We start from the raw sequence: 19,718 nt of genomic DNA, 5'->3' as shown, positions 1-19,718 counted from the left end.
AAGGATTCCAAACACCAATCACTCTCTCACTCTGTCAATCCTTTTTTTTTTTTTTTTTTTTTTTTTTTTTCAAATACTGTGTGTGTGTATGACTGTAATTGTATCATTAATTTATGATTGCTTGGTACATAACACACAACGATTCAGTTTATAAATGAGACTTTGTTAATGCTATTAGAGCTCTAACTACGAGGTGTCAGCATCCTGCCAACAGTGTCGTCCCGTGTCTCATAAACCGAAGTCAAATACCTCTGAGAAATTCCCATTTACCCCAGCTTCGTACCAAAAAATAATCACTCATTGGTGATGGGAAATCGTAAAGGGAACAATGCTACTCGTCGTTGACCAATTTCGGATTCTTCAGATTCGCCCGGATGTCGGCGAGCTGATCAGTGATGTTGGCAAAGTAAAATTTGATTTATAAGAAGAGACTTGAATTGTTGATGCTATGGCTCAAACTAGGGCGTTGGCGTTGCCAACATTGGCCCACTGTCTCAAACTCCTGATACCCCAAACGTAATAGCACGTAGAAAAAAAATCCAAGCGATAGTATCCGGTTTACTTATCCTCAGAGTACGAGGCAGTCTCAAGAAACCGCTTCATCTCTTCAACGCGGCGGACAAGTCTTCCGAGTTTAGCGTTAATATTAACAGCGCTGCCGTTAAATTAATTAAATTAAATCCAGTACCCAGATTTAATTAATTAATAAAAAAAATATTCTTTAATTAATTTAATTAATTAATTAAATAAAAAAATACTATTTAATTAATTTAATTAATTAATTAAATATTTAATAAACTTAATTAAATTGTAATAATTTTTTTTAATTTTGTTTATAATTTTTATAATTTTTTTTTATAGTTTTTATAATTTTTTTATAAATTTTTATGAAAAAATTTAAATAATCTTTTATAATTTTTTTTATAATTTTTTATAATTTTATATAATTTTATATAATTTTATATAATTTTATATAATTTTATATAATTTTATATAATTTTATATAATTTTAAACTTTTATTTAAACTTTTATTTTAACTTTTATTTTAAATTTTTAAATTTTTTAAATTTTTTTTATTAGGCGCCTAGGGCCTTTTATAAATAGTAGGGTACATAAATAGTATAAGAAGCTTAATTCCTCTCTAACTAATTAACCTTAGTGAAGTAACTAAAAAGCAGACTATGCAGCACACCGTGCCGCATGGATTTACACACTATGCATAAACTATATAAGATTTATTTATTTATTTAGCCCTAATAACTACCCCCTTTTTTAAAAGTAAAATTATCTTAATTACTTAAATAACTATAGGGAAAATAATAATAAGGAAAGTAAAAGTAATATAATAAGGAAATTATTTATATATTTTAAATAAAAATAAAATACCTATTACTTATATAAATAAACTAAAAAATAAAAGTAAGTACTATTTATTATAAATAACTATCTTTTATTTAGCTAAATTATATTTATATTATAAAAACCTAAGTAATAAATAACTAAAAGCCTAATAGTAAACCTTTCTTAAATAAATATTATTTTTATATTAGTTACCCTTTTTATTATTTTTTTATTTTTTTTTAACTTTATTAGCCTACTTTTTTATATTTTCTTTAGTATTATTTATTTTTTATTATTTTCTTTTTAACTTTATAAATCCTTTTTATTTAAGGATTTTAATAAATATTTTAGCCTAGTTATCTAAAGCCTAATTAATAATATTATTAATATATATTTTAATATTCTTAAAGCTATTTTTTATAATTATTATTAATTACTTAATATTCTTTATTACTTTTATATTTACTTATTACTATATATTTATTTCTTATTCTTAGAAGTTATATTAAATAATTTAAATTATTTACTTAATTTTATAATTTATTATTTTATTAATCTTAAGGCGCTTATTAACTATATTATATTAATTATTTAATATATTATTTACTATAGTTTTTTTATTAACTTATTTAGCTAGTTTTTATATTTTTTCCTAAATTACTTATTAAATAGTTTATTTATTTACTAAACTTTCCTTAATTTACTATAGAATTTTATTATACTTTTTTATATTAGTAAAAATTAATAACTTTATTTTAAGTTTAGTAAAAAATATAATAATTTTCTTTTTTATTAATAATTTTATTAGTTATTTATTTAACTCCTTTATTTAGTTTTTCCCTATAGCTATTTTAATAAATTTACCTACTTTAAAAATAACTATCTCTTTATTTAATAAATATTAAATAATTTATATAATTAAAGGGTTTAAAGAGGGCTTCTTTAGCTTTACCTATAGTTAATTAAGCTATATAGTAATATATATAATTAGTAAAGTATTTTTTATTTTTATTAAGCTAAATATTTTTATAAACTAAACTTTTTTATTTATTAAATTAGTTTTAGTTAATATATATATTACCTTATTACTTATAAAGTTTACTTTTTTATATAATTAGTTAATTTTAATAATATATAACTAGCCCTATTATTAAATTTTTATTATTATAATTATATATTTAAATACTTTATAGCTATATATTAATATTATAATATCTTTAGTATTATTAATATTAAGGTTTTATAGCTTTATAATAGCTATTATAGCTATTATAATTTAGACTAGTAAAAGGTAATATACTTTAAAATATATTATTTATATACTAGCCTTTTTTAGCTTTACTAAGAAATCCTAATATTTACCTTATTTAAACTATTTTTTTATATAAATAGCTTTTATATTAATATATTTATTAATATATACCTTAAAGTAAGTTATATATTTATTAATATTAATATTAATAAGTTAAAATAAGTCCTTTACTAATACCTTATAGAGTTCTTATTCCTTAAGTATTTATAAAATTAAAAAATTAATTATATTTTTATTAATATAGCCTTTTTAAAATCTTTTATAATTATCCTAGATTTTATTATTTTTTCTAAGCTATAGGTATTTAACTAAAAGTAATATATAAATTATAGGGTTTTTTATTAATAATATTATTATATATTTATACTTTTAATACTAAATTAGTTTTATTTTAAAAGTAAATATATTTTTAATAATAACCTTACTTTCCTTAATAAATATACTTTTAAAATAAACTTTTTTATATATTTTTAAAAATAAACACGCCTTTAAAAATAAATATACTTTTAATAATAAATATATTCTTAATCTTAGAGGTAAACGCGCCTTTAAAAATAAATATACCTTTAATAATAAATATACTTTAATAATAATAAATATATTTTTAATAATAATAAATATATTTTTAATAATAAATATACTTTTAAAAAAAAATATATAATTATATTTATAACCTAAGTTATTAATAAATAAGTTATTAATAACTTAGTTAAGAAACTAAAGGTTAATTTATAAAAAAAAGAAAAGGAAATAAATTAATAAAAAAAAAAAGAAAAAAACTAGCTAATTATTAAAATATATCTACTTATATAACTAGTAATTTCTTAGCCTTATATTATTATAATATTAGTAGTTATTATTACCTTACTAGTTATTTAACTAAAATACTAATTTAAATATTTATCTATAGAATTATTATAACTTCTACTATTTCCTTATATAAATTCTTTATTTTCTTTATTAAGGTCTTATTTTTAAATTCTTTTACTATCTTTTTAATTATCTAAATTAACTTTTAATACTTAACTTATTTATTTTTTTTTAAGCTATAACCTTTTTATTAAACTAAGTATTTTATTTATAAATAATACTTTTTATTATTAACTTATTTTTTAACTAGTTTATTTATAACTTATTAATTCTTATTATTAATATATATTTTTTTTAATAATTCCCTTTAATAATTAAATAAGTTAAGTATTTAAACTATTAATATTAATTAAGTAATTAAGATTATATTATATATTTTTTATTAGGCTAGTAGTTTTAATTAATATACTAAAAAGCTTATTTTTTTAATTACTTTAAAAAGTCTAGCTTTTTATTATAATTATTTATATAATAGTTTACTTAATAAGCTATAGCCTTAATAAAGTTTTAAAAATACTTAATTTTTAACTATAAACTCTAGTAGCTAGTGTATTTAATTATACCTATATTTAGCTACTATTATTACCCTTTTTAATAAATACTTTACCTCCTCTTAGTAAAGCTAATATAATATATCTAATATATTTTTATTTAATAATATATTTACCTTTAGTATATTTAATAATTCTAATAGCTTAAAACTTATTATTAATTTATTTAAGCTATATTTTATTAATAAACTAATTATATTATTTAGGCTAAATTATAAAACTAATAGTATTTTTATTTATAAAATATTTAATATTATAATATAATATTTTAGTATTATTTCTATTATTTAGTTTTTTCTTTTTAATATACTATCTATTTATAAATAATAACTTATACTTACTATTAGCTTTATTCCTAAAGCTTTAAATAATCCTTTTTAAAAGTCTAACGTAAACTTAGGATTTTTATTATTAATAATTACCTTTAGAATACCCTAGTTTATTAATAAAATTATTTATAAAAATACTATAGCCTATTACTAAGTTATATAATATATTAAACTAGGTATTAGTAATAATTTTTATAATTACTTATAGGTTATTATAAATAATATATCTAGTGGGTATATATAATCTAGTAGTTTTTAAAATAACCTTAAGGCTTTATTTAGTAACTTAATTATAAAGTCTATAGTTATAATATAAAATAGTTATATTTTTATTTAGATTAGTTATAACTCCCTTAGTTACTAAGATTTATTTATATAATTTATTATATATATTAAGTAATATATTATATATTATTAAACTTTATAAAATATTTTAAAAATACTTAATTTTTATAATATATTTAATATTTTCTATAGCTTAGTATAAAATTAATTATTATATATTATTTATAATATTTTTTTAATATATTTTTTTAAAATATATAATTACTCTTAGTTATTAATATTTTAATAATATATTAAATTATTCTTTTTAATAAATAATATTTAGATTAACTTATTAAATTATCTTATATATATTTTTTTTAGCTTTTTTATATTTATAGCTAAAATAAACTTAATTTTCTTAAAATATTTATTTTTAGTATATTCTTAAATAAACTTTAATTTTAAGTCTTAGTTTATATAAATAATTATCTTTTTATAATACTTATTTATTAACTAAATATTATTTAGCTTACTTTTATTTAACTATTCCTTAGTATTTTTTAATCTTAATACTAATAGTCTTAATAATATATTAAGTATTAAATTTATTTTTCTTAAGATATAATATATATTTAATTAAAATTAGCTAAAATATATAAATACTATTATAAGCTAATAATTAGCTTTTACTAAGTCTATTATTAATATTATTATATAATTAACTATTCCCTTTATTATTAAATAATTAATTAATACTTTTACTAGTTAAAAATATAATTAAACTAATATTTATAATTTATAATAAGACTAGACTAAATATATAATTTTAAATTCTATTAATTTATATTTTATCTTTACTTTAAATAATAATTAACTAAGGAATATTACTAATTAAATCTTTAACTATAAAATATTTAATATATTATAATTATTACTATTTATATAAAAAATAAATAAACCTATACCTTATCTACTAGTGTTTAATTTAAAGTATATTAGTTTATTAAGGTTATAATAATATAGCCTTATTTTAGTTATTAACTATTACTATAATATTTTAAATATATTAATCTTTTTTATTATTAAAATAAACTTTATTTTCTATAACTTTATATAATAGGCCTTTTTATTTATTTTCTTTATTTTTATATTATTTTTTTATAAGTTTCTTAATAGCTATATTTTCTGTTATTTTATTAATTTAGCCTTTTATTAAAATTAATAAATAAATTACTATAGGAATATTACTATTCTTAAATATATTTTTAAATTTATAAAATTTATTAATTATTTTATTTTAGCTATAGCCTTTATTTATTCTTTTATTATAAATATACTTAATATATTTACTTTAAATTTTAATAATTAAACTAATAAATATATATTAAATATTTTTATAAAAGATATTATTAATTATAACTATTTAAATAAACTAAAAATTATTTCTAAATATAAATAGTATTTCTTAAAAGTATTACTAAATATTATAATATTATTAATATATACCTTAATAAATTAATAAAAGGAGTATAGCTTTTAGTTTATAAATTATTAAGTAAATAGTAGTAAATTTTTATATTTTATTATAATTATATAAAATATTTCTAAACCTCTTAAACTAATTAATATTATTTAGTCCTTATAATTTATATATATTAGTAATTAATAAAAAAATACTAATATATTTAGTATAATAATATACTTTTTACCTCTTAGGAAAATAATAATATTTTTTTATAATAAAATTAAGTATATATTAAGGATTATAATCTTATTTAGTAATTTAAGGTTAATTACTATATATTTTTTCTTTTTTTTATTTATTATTTACTAAACTATAAAAACTAAATAGCTTAATAATATTAGTTATTTTATTTAATTAACTCTGCCTTATATATATAACTAATTTATTATATTATTTATAAACTTCTAATCTTTAATCCTAAGTGGGTATAAGTATATTAGTATTTTCTAATTTTATTAATTTTCTATTAAATTAATTTTTATTTTTTCTTTTTTTAATAGTAGAATTATCTCTTAATTATACTATATATTATATTATTTAATAATTTATTAAATTACTTTAGCTTTATTTAGTTATTTATTATATACTTATACCTTATTTAATAATACCTTTTCCCTAATATTTATAAGTTTTTTTATTATACTTTATTTATTTAGGGGTATAAAACTAATTAAGTTAATATTTTACTAAATTACTTTTAATTTTTTTAAAAATATTTTAAATAGTATTACTATTATTTTATTATTAATTATATTACTAATTATTTAGTCTAACTAATAGTTTAGTATTACTTATACTTATTTTACTATTATTATTAAGTAAGTATTTATATTATAATTTACTAAATAGCTTACTTTTCATTTTTATTATAAAATAATTAATTTCTTTATTAAGTTTATTATTATTATTTAATTAATATATTTATTTACTCTAGGGGTATTTAAAGTATATATATAATTTATTACCCCTAGGGTTTTTATAATAAAGTAATATATTTTTATATTATTATATAAATTAAACTTTTCTAATTATATATATTATACTAGTACTTTTTTAAATATTCCTAGTTAAATTACTATAATTTTTACTACTATTATTTACTAATTAACTTATATATTTTTTTATATAATTTTTATTAAAATCTTAATATTATATATTAATTTAATTATTATATATTAGTTAGTTATTATTAAGTTAATACTATATTAGTATATAAAATTTATTTTTAATAATATATTCAATTTAAGGTCCTTCTTAAGCTATACTTCTGCTTAGAAATATAATTTTACTAATATATTATTTTTTATTATAGCTATATAGAAATTAAAGTTAGCTTTTTAGGTTATTTTTACTAAGCTATTTATACTATATATAATATTAAGTTATTCTATTGTAAAATAAGTTATATTTTTTAAATATTTATGTAATTATTTCTTATTAATTATAATATTTAAGTAATAAAAATTTAGTTCCTTAGTTATTTTTAGTTTATTAATTATAAATTATAAGTTAATTTTTATATATATATATTTTATTAAGCTTAATATCCCTAGCCTTACTTATACCTTAATAACCTATTTTAGTTAAAATATAAAACTATTAATTAGTTAATTAGTTATTTTTTATTAATACTTATATATATTTAAAACTATATATTTTATTAATATAAATTATAAGTTAAATTTTCTATTATATTTATAATAAATATAATTTATTAGTTTAAATACTTATTTTAGGCTTTATTATTTATTATATTTAAATAGTAAAGTTACTTTAGCTTTAATACCCTTTTAGATATTTAGCTACTTATAGGGTTTATTAATATAATAAGTAATAATTTTATTATTTTTTATATACTTTTTATTATTAAACTACTTAAATTTTTTTATTATATAATAGCCTTATATTTTTAAACTACTTTTAACTTTCTTAAACTTTAAGTTATTAATATTTATATATATATTATTTATATATTTAATAATATTAATATTACTAATATATTTAAACTATTAGTAATATTATTAATATTTATTTAAATAATAATCTTTATTTTAATTTTTATTTTAAAATCTTTTATTTTTTTAAATATAATCTTTTATATTATAAATTTTACTTTTTTATAAATAATACTAATTTTAATTATAATTTATACTTACTTAAATTTCTTAGCCTAGCTTATTATAAAAATATAATTATTATTTATTTTAGTCTTATTTACTTTAAAAATATATTTATTAATTATCTTAGCCCCTATTATATATTTAATTACCTTACCTTAGTAAAAAATTCTATAATTAACTATTATTATAATAGCCCTTTATTTTTTAATTCTTTATTATAAATAATACTACTAGGAAAGCTAATAATTTATTTTATTTAAGTATTTATATATTTTATAATACTTAAATAAATATTAGTTTTACTATACTAGCTTAATATACTTATTACTTTTCTCTTAAATACTTTAAATATTTATTCTTAATTATAAATAAATAAGGCTTAAATAATAATTCCTTTAGCACTAGACTAATATATAAATATAATTAAGTAAGCTATTAAAAGTTAATTATAAAACCTACTATTTATATTATATAAAAAAACTTTATAACTTATACTTAAATATTAATATTATTATAATAGTCCTTATTTATATATTTTTAATTTTCTAATATAGTAATTATATTAACTTAATTTAAGTAAAATTAATAATAAAGCGTTTTTATTTATATATTAATTAATATTTTAATAAATTTTTTTTTTATAAAAGTAATAATAAACTTTATTAATATAGTATATTTTTTTATAATAGCTATAGTAAATTAATATAAATATACTATATTTTCTTATTTATTAAAGTATTATTTTTAATACTTTTAGTAAACTAATTAATATTATTTTAAATAATTATATTATTATTAATAATACTATTTATAATATTAAAGTTAAAATAATTAATATATATTAACTTTTAAAAATCTTTAATTTTTTTATTTCTTTAGCCTACTAGCTAAATTATTATAATAACTATTTTTACTATTTTTACAAAGTACTTAAATAAGTAGCTAAATTACTTATTAAATAAAGTAATTAATAATATACTTAGTAGTACTTAAGTTATATTATTAAGTATAATAAATTATTTTTTTAAACTAGATCTTATTAATAATATTAATATATATAATTTATTTATTAATAATAATAAATAATTAAATATATTTATTTTAATTAAAATCTTTATATATATTTTTAGTATATAATATACTAAAGTATATAATTAATAAGTAAAATTAACTTAAATATTAATAAAATAGTATATATATACTTATATTTTTAAAAGTAAAAGCCTAAGTAATACTTACTTAAGAAGTTATTAATAATTTCTTTTTATTAATATTATAACTACTTTTTTAGTTATTAATAAAGTAAATAATATATATTTAATATAAGTAAAATAGGTAGTAGGCGCTAAGGGTATAAATTACTATTAGGAAGGTATTAATAAAGTTAATAATACTACTTTTTATTTTAGGCTTTCCTTAGTATTTTAAAAATATATATTTATTTATAATTTATATATTTATAAAGGAGGTAAAATATATAATTATATAAGTATTTTATTATTAAAGTATAGCTAAGTAATATTATCTTTAAGAGTTAGTTTAAATAATAATCTTTTTAACTAGTATTAGTATTACTAATATTTAATAAATTTAGTAAATTACTATTATAAACCCTAGTTATTTACTTATTTAAGAGGGTATACTTTAGGGAAGCTAGAAGTATTAATATTATTAAATATACTAATATTTTTAGTAACTAATTCTATAATTAGTAAAATAATAGTATAATTTTATCTTATTAATAGCTTAATATACTAATATTAGGTCTTTATAAATAATACTATTTATTTTATTATTTATTAAAGCTAGTTTAATAATATATATAAAAAAATAAGTAAATAAATAAGAAATAAAAAATTAAATAAAAGAAAAAAATAAATAAATAAACCTTAGATATTACTTAATAAATAAATTATTTAGTAGTAAGTTAATAAAAAAAGAGAAAATAAGAAATAGTAATAGTTATAAAATATATATATAATTACTATTAGTTAGTAGGGTATATAAATAATATAAAAAGCTTAATTCCTCTTTAACTAACTAACCTTAGTAAAGTAACTAGAAGGCAGACTATGCGGCACACCGTGCCGCACGGATCTACACACTGTGCATAGACTATATAAGATCCATCTATCTATCTAGCCCCAATAATAAAGGAAGAAAGCCTTTGAGTTAAAGCTATAACTTTGTGGCTAAGAATAGTTTATAAAAAGAGAGGTTTCCCTCTCTTTGTGAAGAGGGTTTAGAGAAAAATACAGTCCTTATTATATACTTAGCTGCTAGAGTATAACTAGTTACTGTTTTACTCCCTCTTTGACTCCTTCACTAACTCAATGAGAGTCATCAAGTCATAATGACTCACCTGATGAGTCATCTTTAGCTGAGCTATAGATAGCAGTCACCACCTATTGGTGAAATATCAAGCTTTTAACCTTGATAACCTCTTTTTCTGAAAACCCGCGTGACATTCACTCTCCTATAGTGACTAGTGCTTTGATATTTTTATTTTATTTTATTTTATTTTATTATAATATCTTATACTCTAGAGTTAATAACTTAAATTATATTAAATTTATTAAAAATTTAATTTTAAAAATTTAATAAATTAATTAAGAAAATTGTAATAATTTAATTAATTAATTAATAGATTTAATAAATATATTCAATTTGACGGCAGCGCTGGACATTAACAATCTCTTTGCCAACACCTGCGGTCGATCCATTGACCTTGATCTGGAAATGGTCCTTAATGGCGTCGATGGTAACCTTCATCGATTGTATCTCACTACGGACCATCGACATCATAGTTGGCTTGATTTTCTGTGTTGAATTGGTGAGGTTGTAGATGGCAACATTGATGGATTGCATCTGATTGATGACCATGGCCAGCATAGCCGGCTGCATTTGGCCTGTCGAAGTGGTAAGGTCGTTGATGTGGACCGAAACATGCTCGACGTTCTCCGAAACGTTCTCAATGTCGACCGACATGTGCTCGACATTCTTCGAAACCTTCTCAACGATCTTCGTGACCTTCTCGACGTTTCTCAAAACCTGTTGAGTAAGGTTCCAGAGATGGCCAATCTCGTTGCGAATGTCGGCGAATGCCAGTTTCTAATTGGCATCGTCGCTGGCATTGGCATCGTCGGGGGAGTCGTTGGCACGGTAAACGTTGGCATGAGGCTGTGTGAGGTCACCTGATCTCCGTGTACCCCTGAGTACACCTTTAGATAGGTACCTACCTGTAGACAGACCTTCCACATTAGTAGGTTTAGATAGAGCATCTCATCTCTTACATATCTTCTGGTCCCTACCTTGTGACCTTGTATGTGAATGCGGCGAGAACATCGATTGGTGCGGCGGCAGCATCAATCAATGAGCTGTGGGCGGAGTTGTTGCGACAATCTCAGTAATTGGATTCGCGACGGTGTGGATAATTGGCTCTGGACTGGGATTGCTGGGAACAAAATTTTTTACTTGCTTGCTAATGATCTACCACACGGTTCGACGATGGCGCTACAATTTGGTCTTTTTACAAACACGGATTTGGGGTTTGGGAATAAAGGGCAATCGACGTGGACTGGAACAGTTTTTCTTTACGAACAGTTTGTATCAGATAGTATGACGACGGCGTCATAGTTCCACCGTTTTACGAAAGATAGGCAGGAATTTCAAGATCATTTTTGCGAATTCTACAGTCGAGTTGAACTCAAGGCGCAGTACGTAGGCTGGATGAAGCGCCTCAACACCAACAAAAACTTCGCCATGTGATATCACCGATGCGTATATTTCTTTGTTTATCGCGGAGTCATGAGACCTTTCAACATGATTCGACAACAAAAGACATTTATCCAAGTTCTTGGCGTTGGGAGTTTATTGTAGTAAAGTAAATGAAAGAGGTAGGGTATGCTTTCAGCTACGACCAACTGCTTTGTTCCTTTATTTGATGAATTGTCGGCCCTTTGATAGGCCTGAATCACCCGCTGAAATTGCTCTATGTGATTGAGGTTACATTTTCGACTATAAAAACTTCTCTTTTCTCTCCCTTCCCCCTCTTTTCTTTCCTCTTCAACTCTTCTCGTCCTCCATTCAGGTATACCAGTGTTCGCCTTTCCCTACCTTCACAATGTCTTCATATCTTGTGACACATTTCTAATATTTTTTTCCTTGCCACAGTTTCAGCCAAACCCACGGAGACGACGGGCACATCACAAGATCCTGCAGAAGAAAACTACGCCAGAAACCAAGCACACTGACGCCGCGATAATGTTTCCCCTCCGTCAGTCGGGAGAGTCGACTGAAACGCAACGCGCCGATCCCGAAGTCAATCATCCTACCAGCAAAAAGAAAGAGATACTATATAAATTTTTGCTTGACAAAGTTCCGAAGCTTCTCAATGACTCTCAAAGAAAAACCTCGGTGCAAGATCGGGTGGTCAAGAGGACACCTAGAGATCCCAATAAGGACGTTGAGGTCGACAAGGGTCTCGAAGGGATGCTTGATGAAGTCGCCGATGGTTTAATTGGCGATAATCAGAGTTGGGTAGTCCGTTCGGCTCTTCATTTGGTGTTAAAACACATCAGCAAGATTGACCGAGAGATTGATGATGAGATCTCCAATGAGAAAAGTATGGATGGACCAAGTGTCTCTTCAAGCGTAGAGAAGAGTCTGCTTGAATTAAGCAGAGATGTTGCCGAACTGCGCGCCAAGATCGATAATCTTACGGCGTATCACAAGACTGGAAAGTGGCCTGACAACTGATGTCGCTCGTCAAGTCTGCCTTTTAGCATCAGGGGTGGCATTTGCCTTCTTTGGGATCAACACGGGGGTTAGTGGTATTTTCTTGGAGGCAATTATCTGGAAATGGTATGGGACAAGGTGATGAACCTAGCAATCATCGTTGGCATATGACGCCGACAGCCTAGTAGCCTAGTCGGAGCTTTGATAGCATCAATTCTATTGAAGATGGATCAGGAAGATGCGTTGCAGAGGACTGGATTGATGATGATAGAGCTAAGTATGACTAGCCTCCCCGGCAACAGAGGGGAACTTATGTGTACGTATGTCCCGTGACCCACACCAATGCACCTTCTTCCAACACACCCCCAGAGGTGCTTGGTTGCCATATTCTGTTGCCGTATAAAGATCCTTTATTATACATAAATAAAAAAAATCATTTCCCATTTTCACCATTAAACTCCCAAGCAACGTTGCAGCCTAAAAAAAAAAAAAATGCGAACGTGGTAATCATCGGTCGACGGCAGCAAGAGTGCTCAAATATCGTAGAATTCGTCGTCATCATCGAATTCGTCGTCGCCGTCGACTTGATCGGCAACAGCGTCGCCACCAGGCGTAACCAAACCGGCTGCAGCGAGTTGCTCATTAATGATCTGTCGGATCATGGCATCGAGGTCGTCAATTCCATGGGCTGCGAGTTGTTCGTCAACGATCTGTCGAATGAGAGGATCCATGATCCCTGTCAACACCGGACCAGCGAGAAGCAGCATACTCTGGCTGGTTATCTGCTGGCTGACTTCAATCACAACGCGGTCCTCGACGGTCATGGACAAGGCTTCCCGTTCTTGCAAACTCAAGAAAGTACCGCTTGGCGTTTGTCGATCGCCGTGAGTCTCGTTGCCAAGAGCCGGTCGAGCAATTTCAAGCGTTTCGTTGACGGCGGCTTCGTGGTTGGGGGCAGCTGTGACATTTTCGTCGACGCTAGATTGTTCGTCGACGCTAGATTGTTCGTCGACGCTAGATTGTTCGTCGTTGGCAGCGTCGCTGCCGGCAGCAGCTTCGATCTCAGCAGAAGCAGCCAAGGTGGGAGCGGATGTGTTGCGACGGCCGTGGAGAGGATGGTACTGGCCGTATTCGCCCGTGAAATCGGATATGAGGTGGTTGCCGAAACGGCATCTCGCCTCCATCTTGTGATGGTCAACTCCATCAGGGTACAATGCGTTGAGAAGCACCCATTTGGCCCAGGAGTATGGTACAACATTGTTGCGATGGGCTCGATGGTTGGATGGTTTGGTTGCGGCGCTGGCCTCGATAACGAACCAGCCATCTGTCACAAGCTTGATGTACTGTCGTTGCTCCCATTCTTCCATGTTTGTTGCCTGCTTCTGGTAGAATTTCACGGCTTCGACGCCGTTGCTGTATTGCTGGTGGCGCATGGCATGGCGTCGTCGGATACGGTACTTCTTCACCAGCGCATTCTTGACGATCGAGACGTCCAGCGGCAACGGAGGCAGGTTGACCTCAACCTGTCGTCGAAACACCATGGCGTCGAAAAAACAGCGGCAACGTGAATGCGTATCAAAAGGTTAACTGGCTGTTGTAACGATATTGAGAAGAGGGCGTAAGAATAAAACGCGGCAACCTGGTAGAAACGAAGTTTTGAAGTTGTAGGTTGCTAAAAAAAGAAAGAAAGAAAATTGTGAATGCTGCAGGTGCGAGAATCGAAATTTATGTTCGTGGCAGATCAGCTGCCAGGCGGTGAGTCGAAAACTGTAACAACTACCAATTTTCCATTCCAAGGCTGGCGACTAAACGTAAGAAAGCTGGTCGTGGGAGTGCTTTAGTACATATATCAGCAGTATTATCCGTTCCAGCAACATGAAGAATATTAAACAATATTCCGTGATGTTGCCGGGTAAAGTGGAAGTGTGGACTAATATGTCGCGATTTGAAAGTAACCCGATCGTTTTGTGCCAACATGATGGCCGAATTGTTGTCGCAACGAAGAAGTGGGAGTTGCTTTCCTTGATCAATCTGGATGCCCAGATCAATAAGAAATTGTCGTGTCCATATAAGTTGAGAAGCGGCCTCAGAACATGCCACATATTCTGCTTCGCAGGAAAATTTGGCAACAATAGCTTACTTCTTCAACGACCATGCAATAGTGCCTCCATCAAGTTGCACAACGTAGGCCCCGACCGATTTACTCGTGTCGGGATCCGTATTATACAACGCGTCCGCGAAAACCTCCAACCGAGTCAGAACTTAGGCAGTGGGGTTTTGTCGACGGCGGTATATCAAGGCGCGATCAGCGGTTTGTTTTAAGAAACGAAGGACTTGTTTTATGCCGGAAAGGTGTTGCTCATTTGGATCCGAATTAAACGTCGACAGCATAGAAATCGCAAATGCCATATCTAGTCGAGTGCCAGTGACAAGGAAATTAATAGACCTAGACAGTTGTTGGTATTTTGTAACGTCTACTTGTTTATCACCGTCCGCTGACCTGAGAAAGAAGGTACCAGGATTAAGGGGGGTGTCTCGGCCGTTGCTTTCTGCTATGCCAAACCTTTTAATGATTCAGCGAGCGTAACCAGCCTGGCTCACGGTGATGCCCGTAGAGGATTATGCAATCTCAAGGCCCAACAGATATCGGCAGTGGCCCAAATCCTTGCATTTATATTGAGCAGCGAGCAACCGTTTGAATGAAGTAATTTCCGGTTCGTTGCCAGTGATGACAATGTTATTAACATACACGGCGATAATAAGATTATTACCAAGGAACACACAAGGGTCCGACAGCAACGGGGTTATTTTCATTCCATTAACGACTGTGCGACGAAGTTCGCCAAACCACTCGCGGCCCGATTGCTTTAGGCTGTAAAGTGCTTTTCGAAGGCGCAACACCCGGGGGAGTTGCGACGAGGTTTGGCAGACGTAGCCATCAGGGATGGCTATATATACTTCGTGTGATAGTTTGCTGTAAAGGTAGGCGGTCTTAACATCCATCTGGTGTACAATCCACCCCCGAAGGGCAGCAACACGAACAATAAGCCGCAGCGAGTCATATCGAGCAACAGGTGCGAAGGTTTCGTCGTAGTTGAGTCCGTGGATTTGGGTAAAACCGCGGGCAACCAGACGGGCTTTATGGCGCAAAAGATTTCCGTTCGCGTCATGTTTCTTAGCAAACACCCATCGAGGTGTAACAACAGGTTTGTCTTTTGGGCATAGTACCTCATCCCAAACTTATTTAGATATAAGGGCAGCAAGCTCGGCGTCGACGGCTTGCTGCCACTCTGTCGATTCAGCTGATCCCAGAGCTTGCCGCAGGGTGGTGGGTATCCCTTCGTCAACGGCGATCATAGCCACAGCCCGAATTTCCGTTTCATCATCGTCGGCGCAGTCGGCGCTTCTGCCAAAATCCTTCAGATATTGTTTTCTAGATCGGGTGCCCGCTCGAGTTGAGCGGGTACGCGAAGTCGGCGATGGGGTAGCGGCCGGAGAGTTACGGCCTCTAATGGCTGTAGGAATTCGAGATGGCGACGCCACAGTTGTGTTTCTCGCGTTTGAGGGCAACGGTGACGTCGCAACAGTACCTGGGGCACCCCCCAAGTCGAACTGGGTGGACTCAGATCGTTTTTCAACAATGAAATTATTGTTGTCATCACTAGACAAGTCCGGAGTCGTGGAGACAGTAATTGGTGTCGTATTCTCAATATCCCAGTAAATTCGTTTTCCAGGTGGAACGAAACGGACGTGGGCAAGCGTTGCCGTCGTAATCGTGTTCCTGGAGGGAACGTAGAGTCGCATCACAGCATTGCTGTCGTAGCCGACCAGATGAGCGCGTTCAGCGCGGTCGAGCAACTTAGTGCCAGGTTTGCGAGCTTCCTTGGGGATATAAAGATAACAATCAGCCATATAGGGTCGTAGATGCCCAATCGAGGGCCTGTTGCCGAAGAGTGCCTCGTAAGGCGTGATCTTATTTGGCAAGCCGGCGTGTGGCTTTAAATTCTTAACGTAGGCAGAGTAATTGATTGCCTCTGCCCATAGAAACAATCGATCATCCTAGATAGCAGTACGAGCGTCAGTAACGACGGTCCTCATATAACGCTCAATACGACCATTCGATTCATGTTAAAACGGTGGCGATCTCTTGTGACGAGTGCCGGTGAGCTGGAACACTTCTCTCGTCAGTTAACCTGTAAATTCGCCACCTCCGTCAGTGTAGAAGAACTTGACTTTGATGCCGAATTATGTGTCAATCATTCATATAAAGTTTAATATTTCATTAGCTACATCCTTCTTACTTTTTACAAACCTCATCCAAACGTATCTGGTTTTCTCGTCGAGAAACGGCAGGAAATATAGAGATTTGGACAGTAAGGGTATAGAGAATTTGCCAGAGAGATCCGTGTGTATCACGTCGAAGGGCTTTTGAGCTCGTTCGTCAACCAAGGTCTTTGGTCGACGAGACACCGATTTTGCCATCTCACAGGCGTGACAGAACCAATCTCTTGGCTCTGCTGGGACAAGGTTGCCATCAGTGTATAGTCGTTGGGCCGTGTTGTGAGACATACGTGCGTGGCCGACCGATTTATGAAAATCATTATAATCGGCAAAGCTCGCTTGGTCGACGATAGCTGTTGAGGGTTTATAAGCGTCGGGTTTGTCGTCCGTCTGAATTATAAAACCCCCTTCACGGTAGTTGGCCCACATCACCAGTTTTCCGTCTCTTTTGTGGACGAAGATGTCGTTGCCGTGTGCTGACATCTGGAATCGGTGGCGGACTTGACACCAACTGAAGAGTCTGGTGTTCTGTAGTCCTCGACTGTAGAGAGCGTCAGTAAATACAGTGTCGACGACGGTGCCGTCAGGAAGGCGCAAGAGCATTAGTATAGTTCCAATTCCGTCGACCGCGAGCTTGGTGCCGTTGGCGATGGAAATGGTGCCAGTTCTTGGCCGTATCTCAATGAAATCCGATTCGTGGCCCGACATGTGTCGAGTGGCTCCAGAATCAAAAATCCATGTTGACGAGGTGGCAAGGAGTTGGGGGGTAACATTTACCGCAAATGCTTGGATGTCGTCGGCATCAGTGAGGTCGATGATTTCGGCTGTTGCGGAACGGCCAATTGTCATCGAGCGTGACGTTGTTGGTGTAGATGGGGACAGGCTTGCGGAGGCAAGGAAGGCCACAGCGTCATCTCTGTCCTCATCCACATCGTCATCTTGGTCGTCGTCGGCGGCGGCTTGGCGAGCGTTATGTCTCGACTTATTCTTGCCCTTGTCGTTGGTTCTGTCTTTTTGCTTTTTGTACTCAGCCAGCCGTGGGCATTCGGTATACAGGTGTCCAACGAAGGTGAAATTCCTCTTGCGGCACCATGTACATTCGCACTGGTTGCCGGAAGTAGGTGATTGTCGAGGAACGTTGGCTCGTTGCTTGCCTCTTGCCGCAGTCTTGGTATACATCGCCTTCTCATCAGCGGGCTGTGCTCGGCGTTGAGCAATATCCAGCATCTCCGGCTCGATGTCGATGAACTTGTTGATGTTCCGAGATGAGAGATTGTTGATTATATTATCCATAGACTCCGGCAACGTTGACAGGAAGAAGGAGCCTTTGATTGCCTCTGAAGAGAAAACAGGCGTCAGGTTTTTCGCCAATTCTTGCGAGGAGGATCGGCAACGGCGTTCAAGGTGAGACCAGGCTTGATGGAATGTGTCGAGGTGTGCCACCAGATCATCCTGGTCATCGTATCTCATCGACGTGAGGTGTCGAAATTGATGGATGGTGGAGTGAGCGGTATCTCGATCGTATCTGTCTTGTAACGAGGTCCATGCTTGATGGGCGGTTGCGGCTGTAGTGATCATCGGAAGGTGGTCGGCGTGGACTGCCGACATCAGCATCACCATTGCCTTGTTATTGTCTTTCTTTCGCTTCTCGTTTGCGGCGGCAGCAACGATTGCGGCAGCGGCAGTCGCGGCGGGATCATCGGTGGCAGTAGCGGCAGCGGTGGCTGCCGTGGGTGGCTTCTGGTCGATGACGTCCCAAATTTCGCACCATTCAAACGCGATCTTCCATGCCGGTCGCCAGTCTGCATAGTTGTCTCCCTTGCTCGTCAGCTGTGGGAGACTGGATGGGTCGAGTTTGAATGCGAACGCGTTTGATGCCATTTTTGCGGGAATGCCGTGATCGGCGCCGTAGGGAGCAACGAAGAAGAAGCGGGGTTATGTTGTCAACAAAGAAACAGGTGCTGTGGCAGTCAATGCAACGATCAAATTTTAAAATCTGATCAAGGTCGATGAGAAGCGCCGGGCTCATAACCTATTGAAGATGGATCAGGAAGATGCGTTGCAGAAGACTGGATTGATGATGATGAAGCTAAGTATGACTAGCCTCCCCGGCAACAGAGGGGAACTTATGTGTACGTATGTCCCGTGACCCACACCAATGCACCTTCTTCCAACAGAATATGTAGCACCTAGACTTTTCATGTCCCGCTTAGCTGCATCCATGAGTGATTCAAACTTGCAGCTGCAGGTATATGGTTATGGGGGTATTGGAGTCGTCTCTGTGCCTGGCTTTCCTGCCGTTGCGGAGACTGAAACGGACTGTTGTGTGCCGCCGTCTTCTACTCCAACATCTGCATGATACGGCGTTGCGCCTCCAACGGCCC

The 19,718-nt window shown here is 30.0% G+C and overlaps 4 protein-coding genes across 4 annotated transcripts; 1 reads left to right on the top strand and 3 right to left on the bottom strand.

Moving 5' to 3' along the window:
- Window positions 1-10,965: 10,965 nt before the first annotated feature.
- Triagg1_960 (uncharacterized protein) lies at window positions 10,966-11,576 on the bottom strand (the record flags this gene model as incomplete). The annotated part of the gene is made up of 2 exons (XM_062903162.1): window positions 10,966-11,427; window positions 11,556-11,576. 2 exons carry the CDS (start codon window positions 11,574-11,576, stop codon window positions 10,966-10,968), a joined length of 483 nt encoding a protein of 160 aa, XP_062760184.1.
- A 1,003-nt stretch (window positions 11,577-12,579) lies between these two features.
- On the top strand, window positions 12,580-13,074 carry Triagg1_959 (uncharacterized protein; the record flags this gene model as incomplete). The annotated part of the gene is made up of 1 exon (XM_062903151.1): window positions 12,580-13,074. One exon carries the CDS (start codon window positions 12,580-12,582, stop codon window positions 13,072-13,074), a length of 495 nt encoding a protein of 164 aa, XP_062760183.1.
- A 512-nt stretch (window positions 13,075-13,586) lies between these two features.
- Triagg1_958 (uncharacterized protein) lies at window positions 13,587-14,594 on the bottom strand (the record flags this gene model as incomplete). Its single annotated transcript, XM_062903140.1, has 1 exon — window positions 13,587-14,594. One exon carries the CDS (start codon window positions 14,592-14,594, stop codon window positions 13,587-13,589), a length of 1,008 nt encoding a protein of 335 aa, XP_062760182.1.
- A 1,699-nt stretch (window positions 14,595-16,293) lies between these two features.
- On the bottom strand, window positions 16,294-19,215 carry Triagg1_957 (uncharacterized protein; the record flags this gene model as incomplete). The annotated part of the gene is made up of 2 exons (XM_062903129.1): window positions 16,294-17,087; window positions 17,625-19,215. 2 exons carry the CDS (start codon window positions 19,213-19,215, stop codon window positions 16,294-16,296), a joined length of 2,385 nt encoding a protein of 794 aa, XP_062760181.1.
- Window positions 19,216-19,718: the final 503 nt, after the last annotated feature.

The sequence above is a fragment of the Trichoderma aggressivum genome (assembly GCF_033847375.1).
Source record: "Trichoderma aggressivum f. europaeum strain CBS 100526 chromosome Unknown scaffold_002, whole genome shotgun sequence".
Taxonomy (NCBI): Eukaryota; Fungi; Ascomycota; class Sordariomycetes; order Hypocreales; family Hypocreaceae; genus Trichoderma; species Trichoderma aggressivum.
Note: the sequence above shows the minus strand (reverse complement) of the source record. Positions and strands in the feature narration are given on the sequence as shown.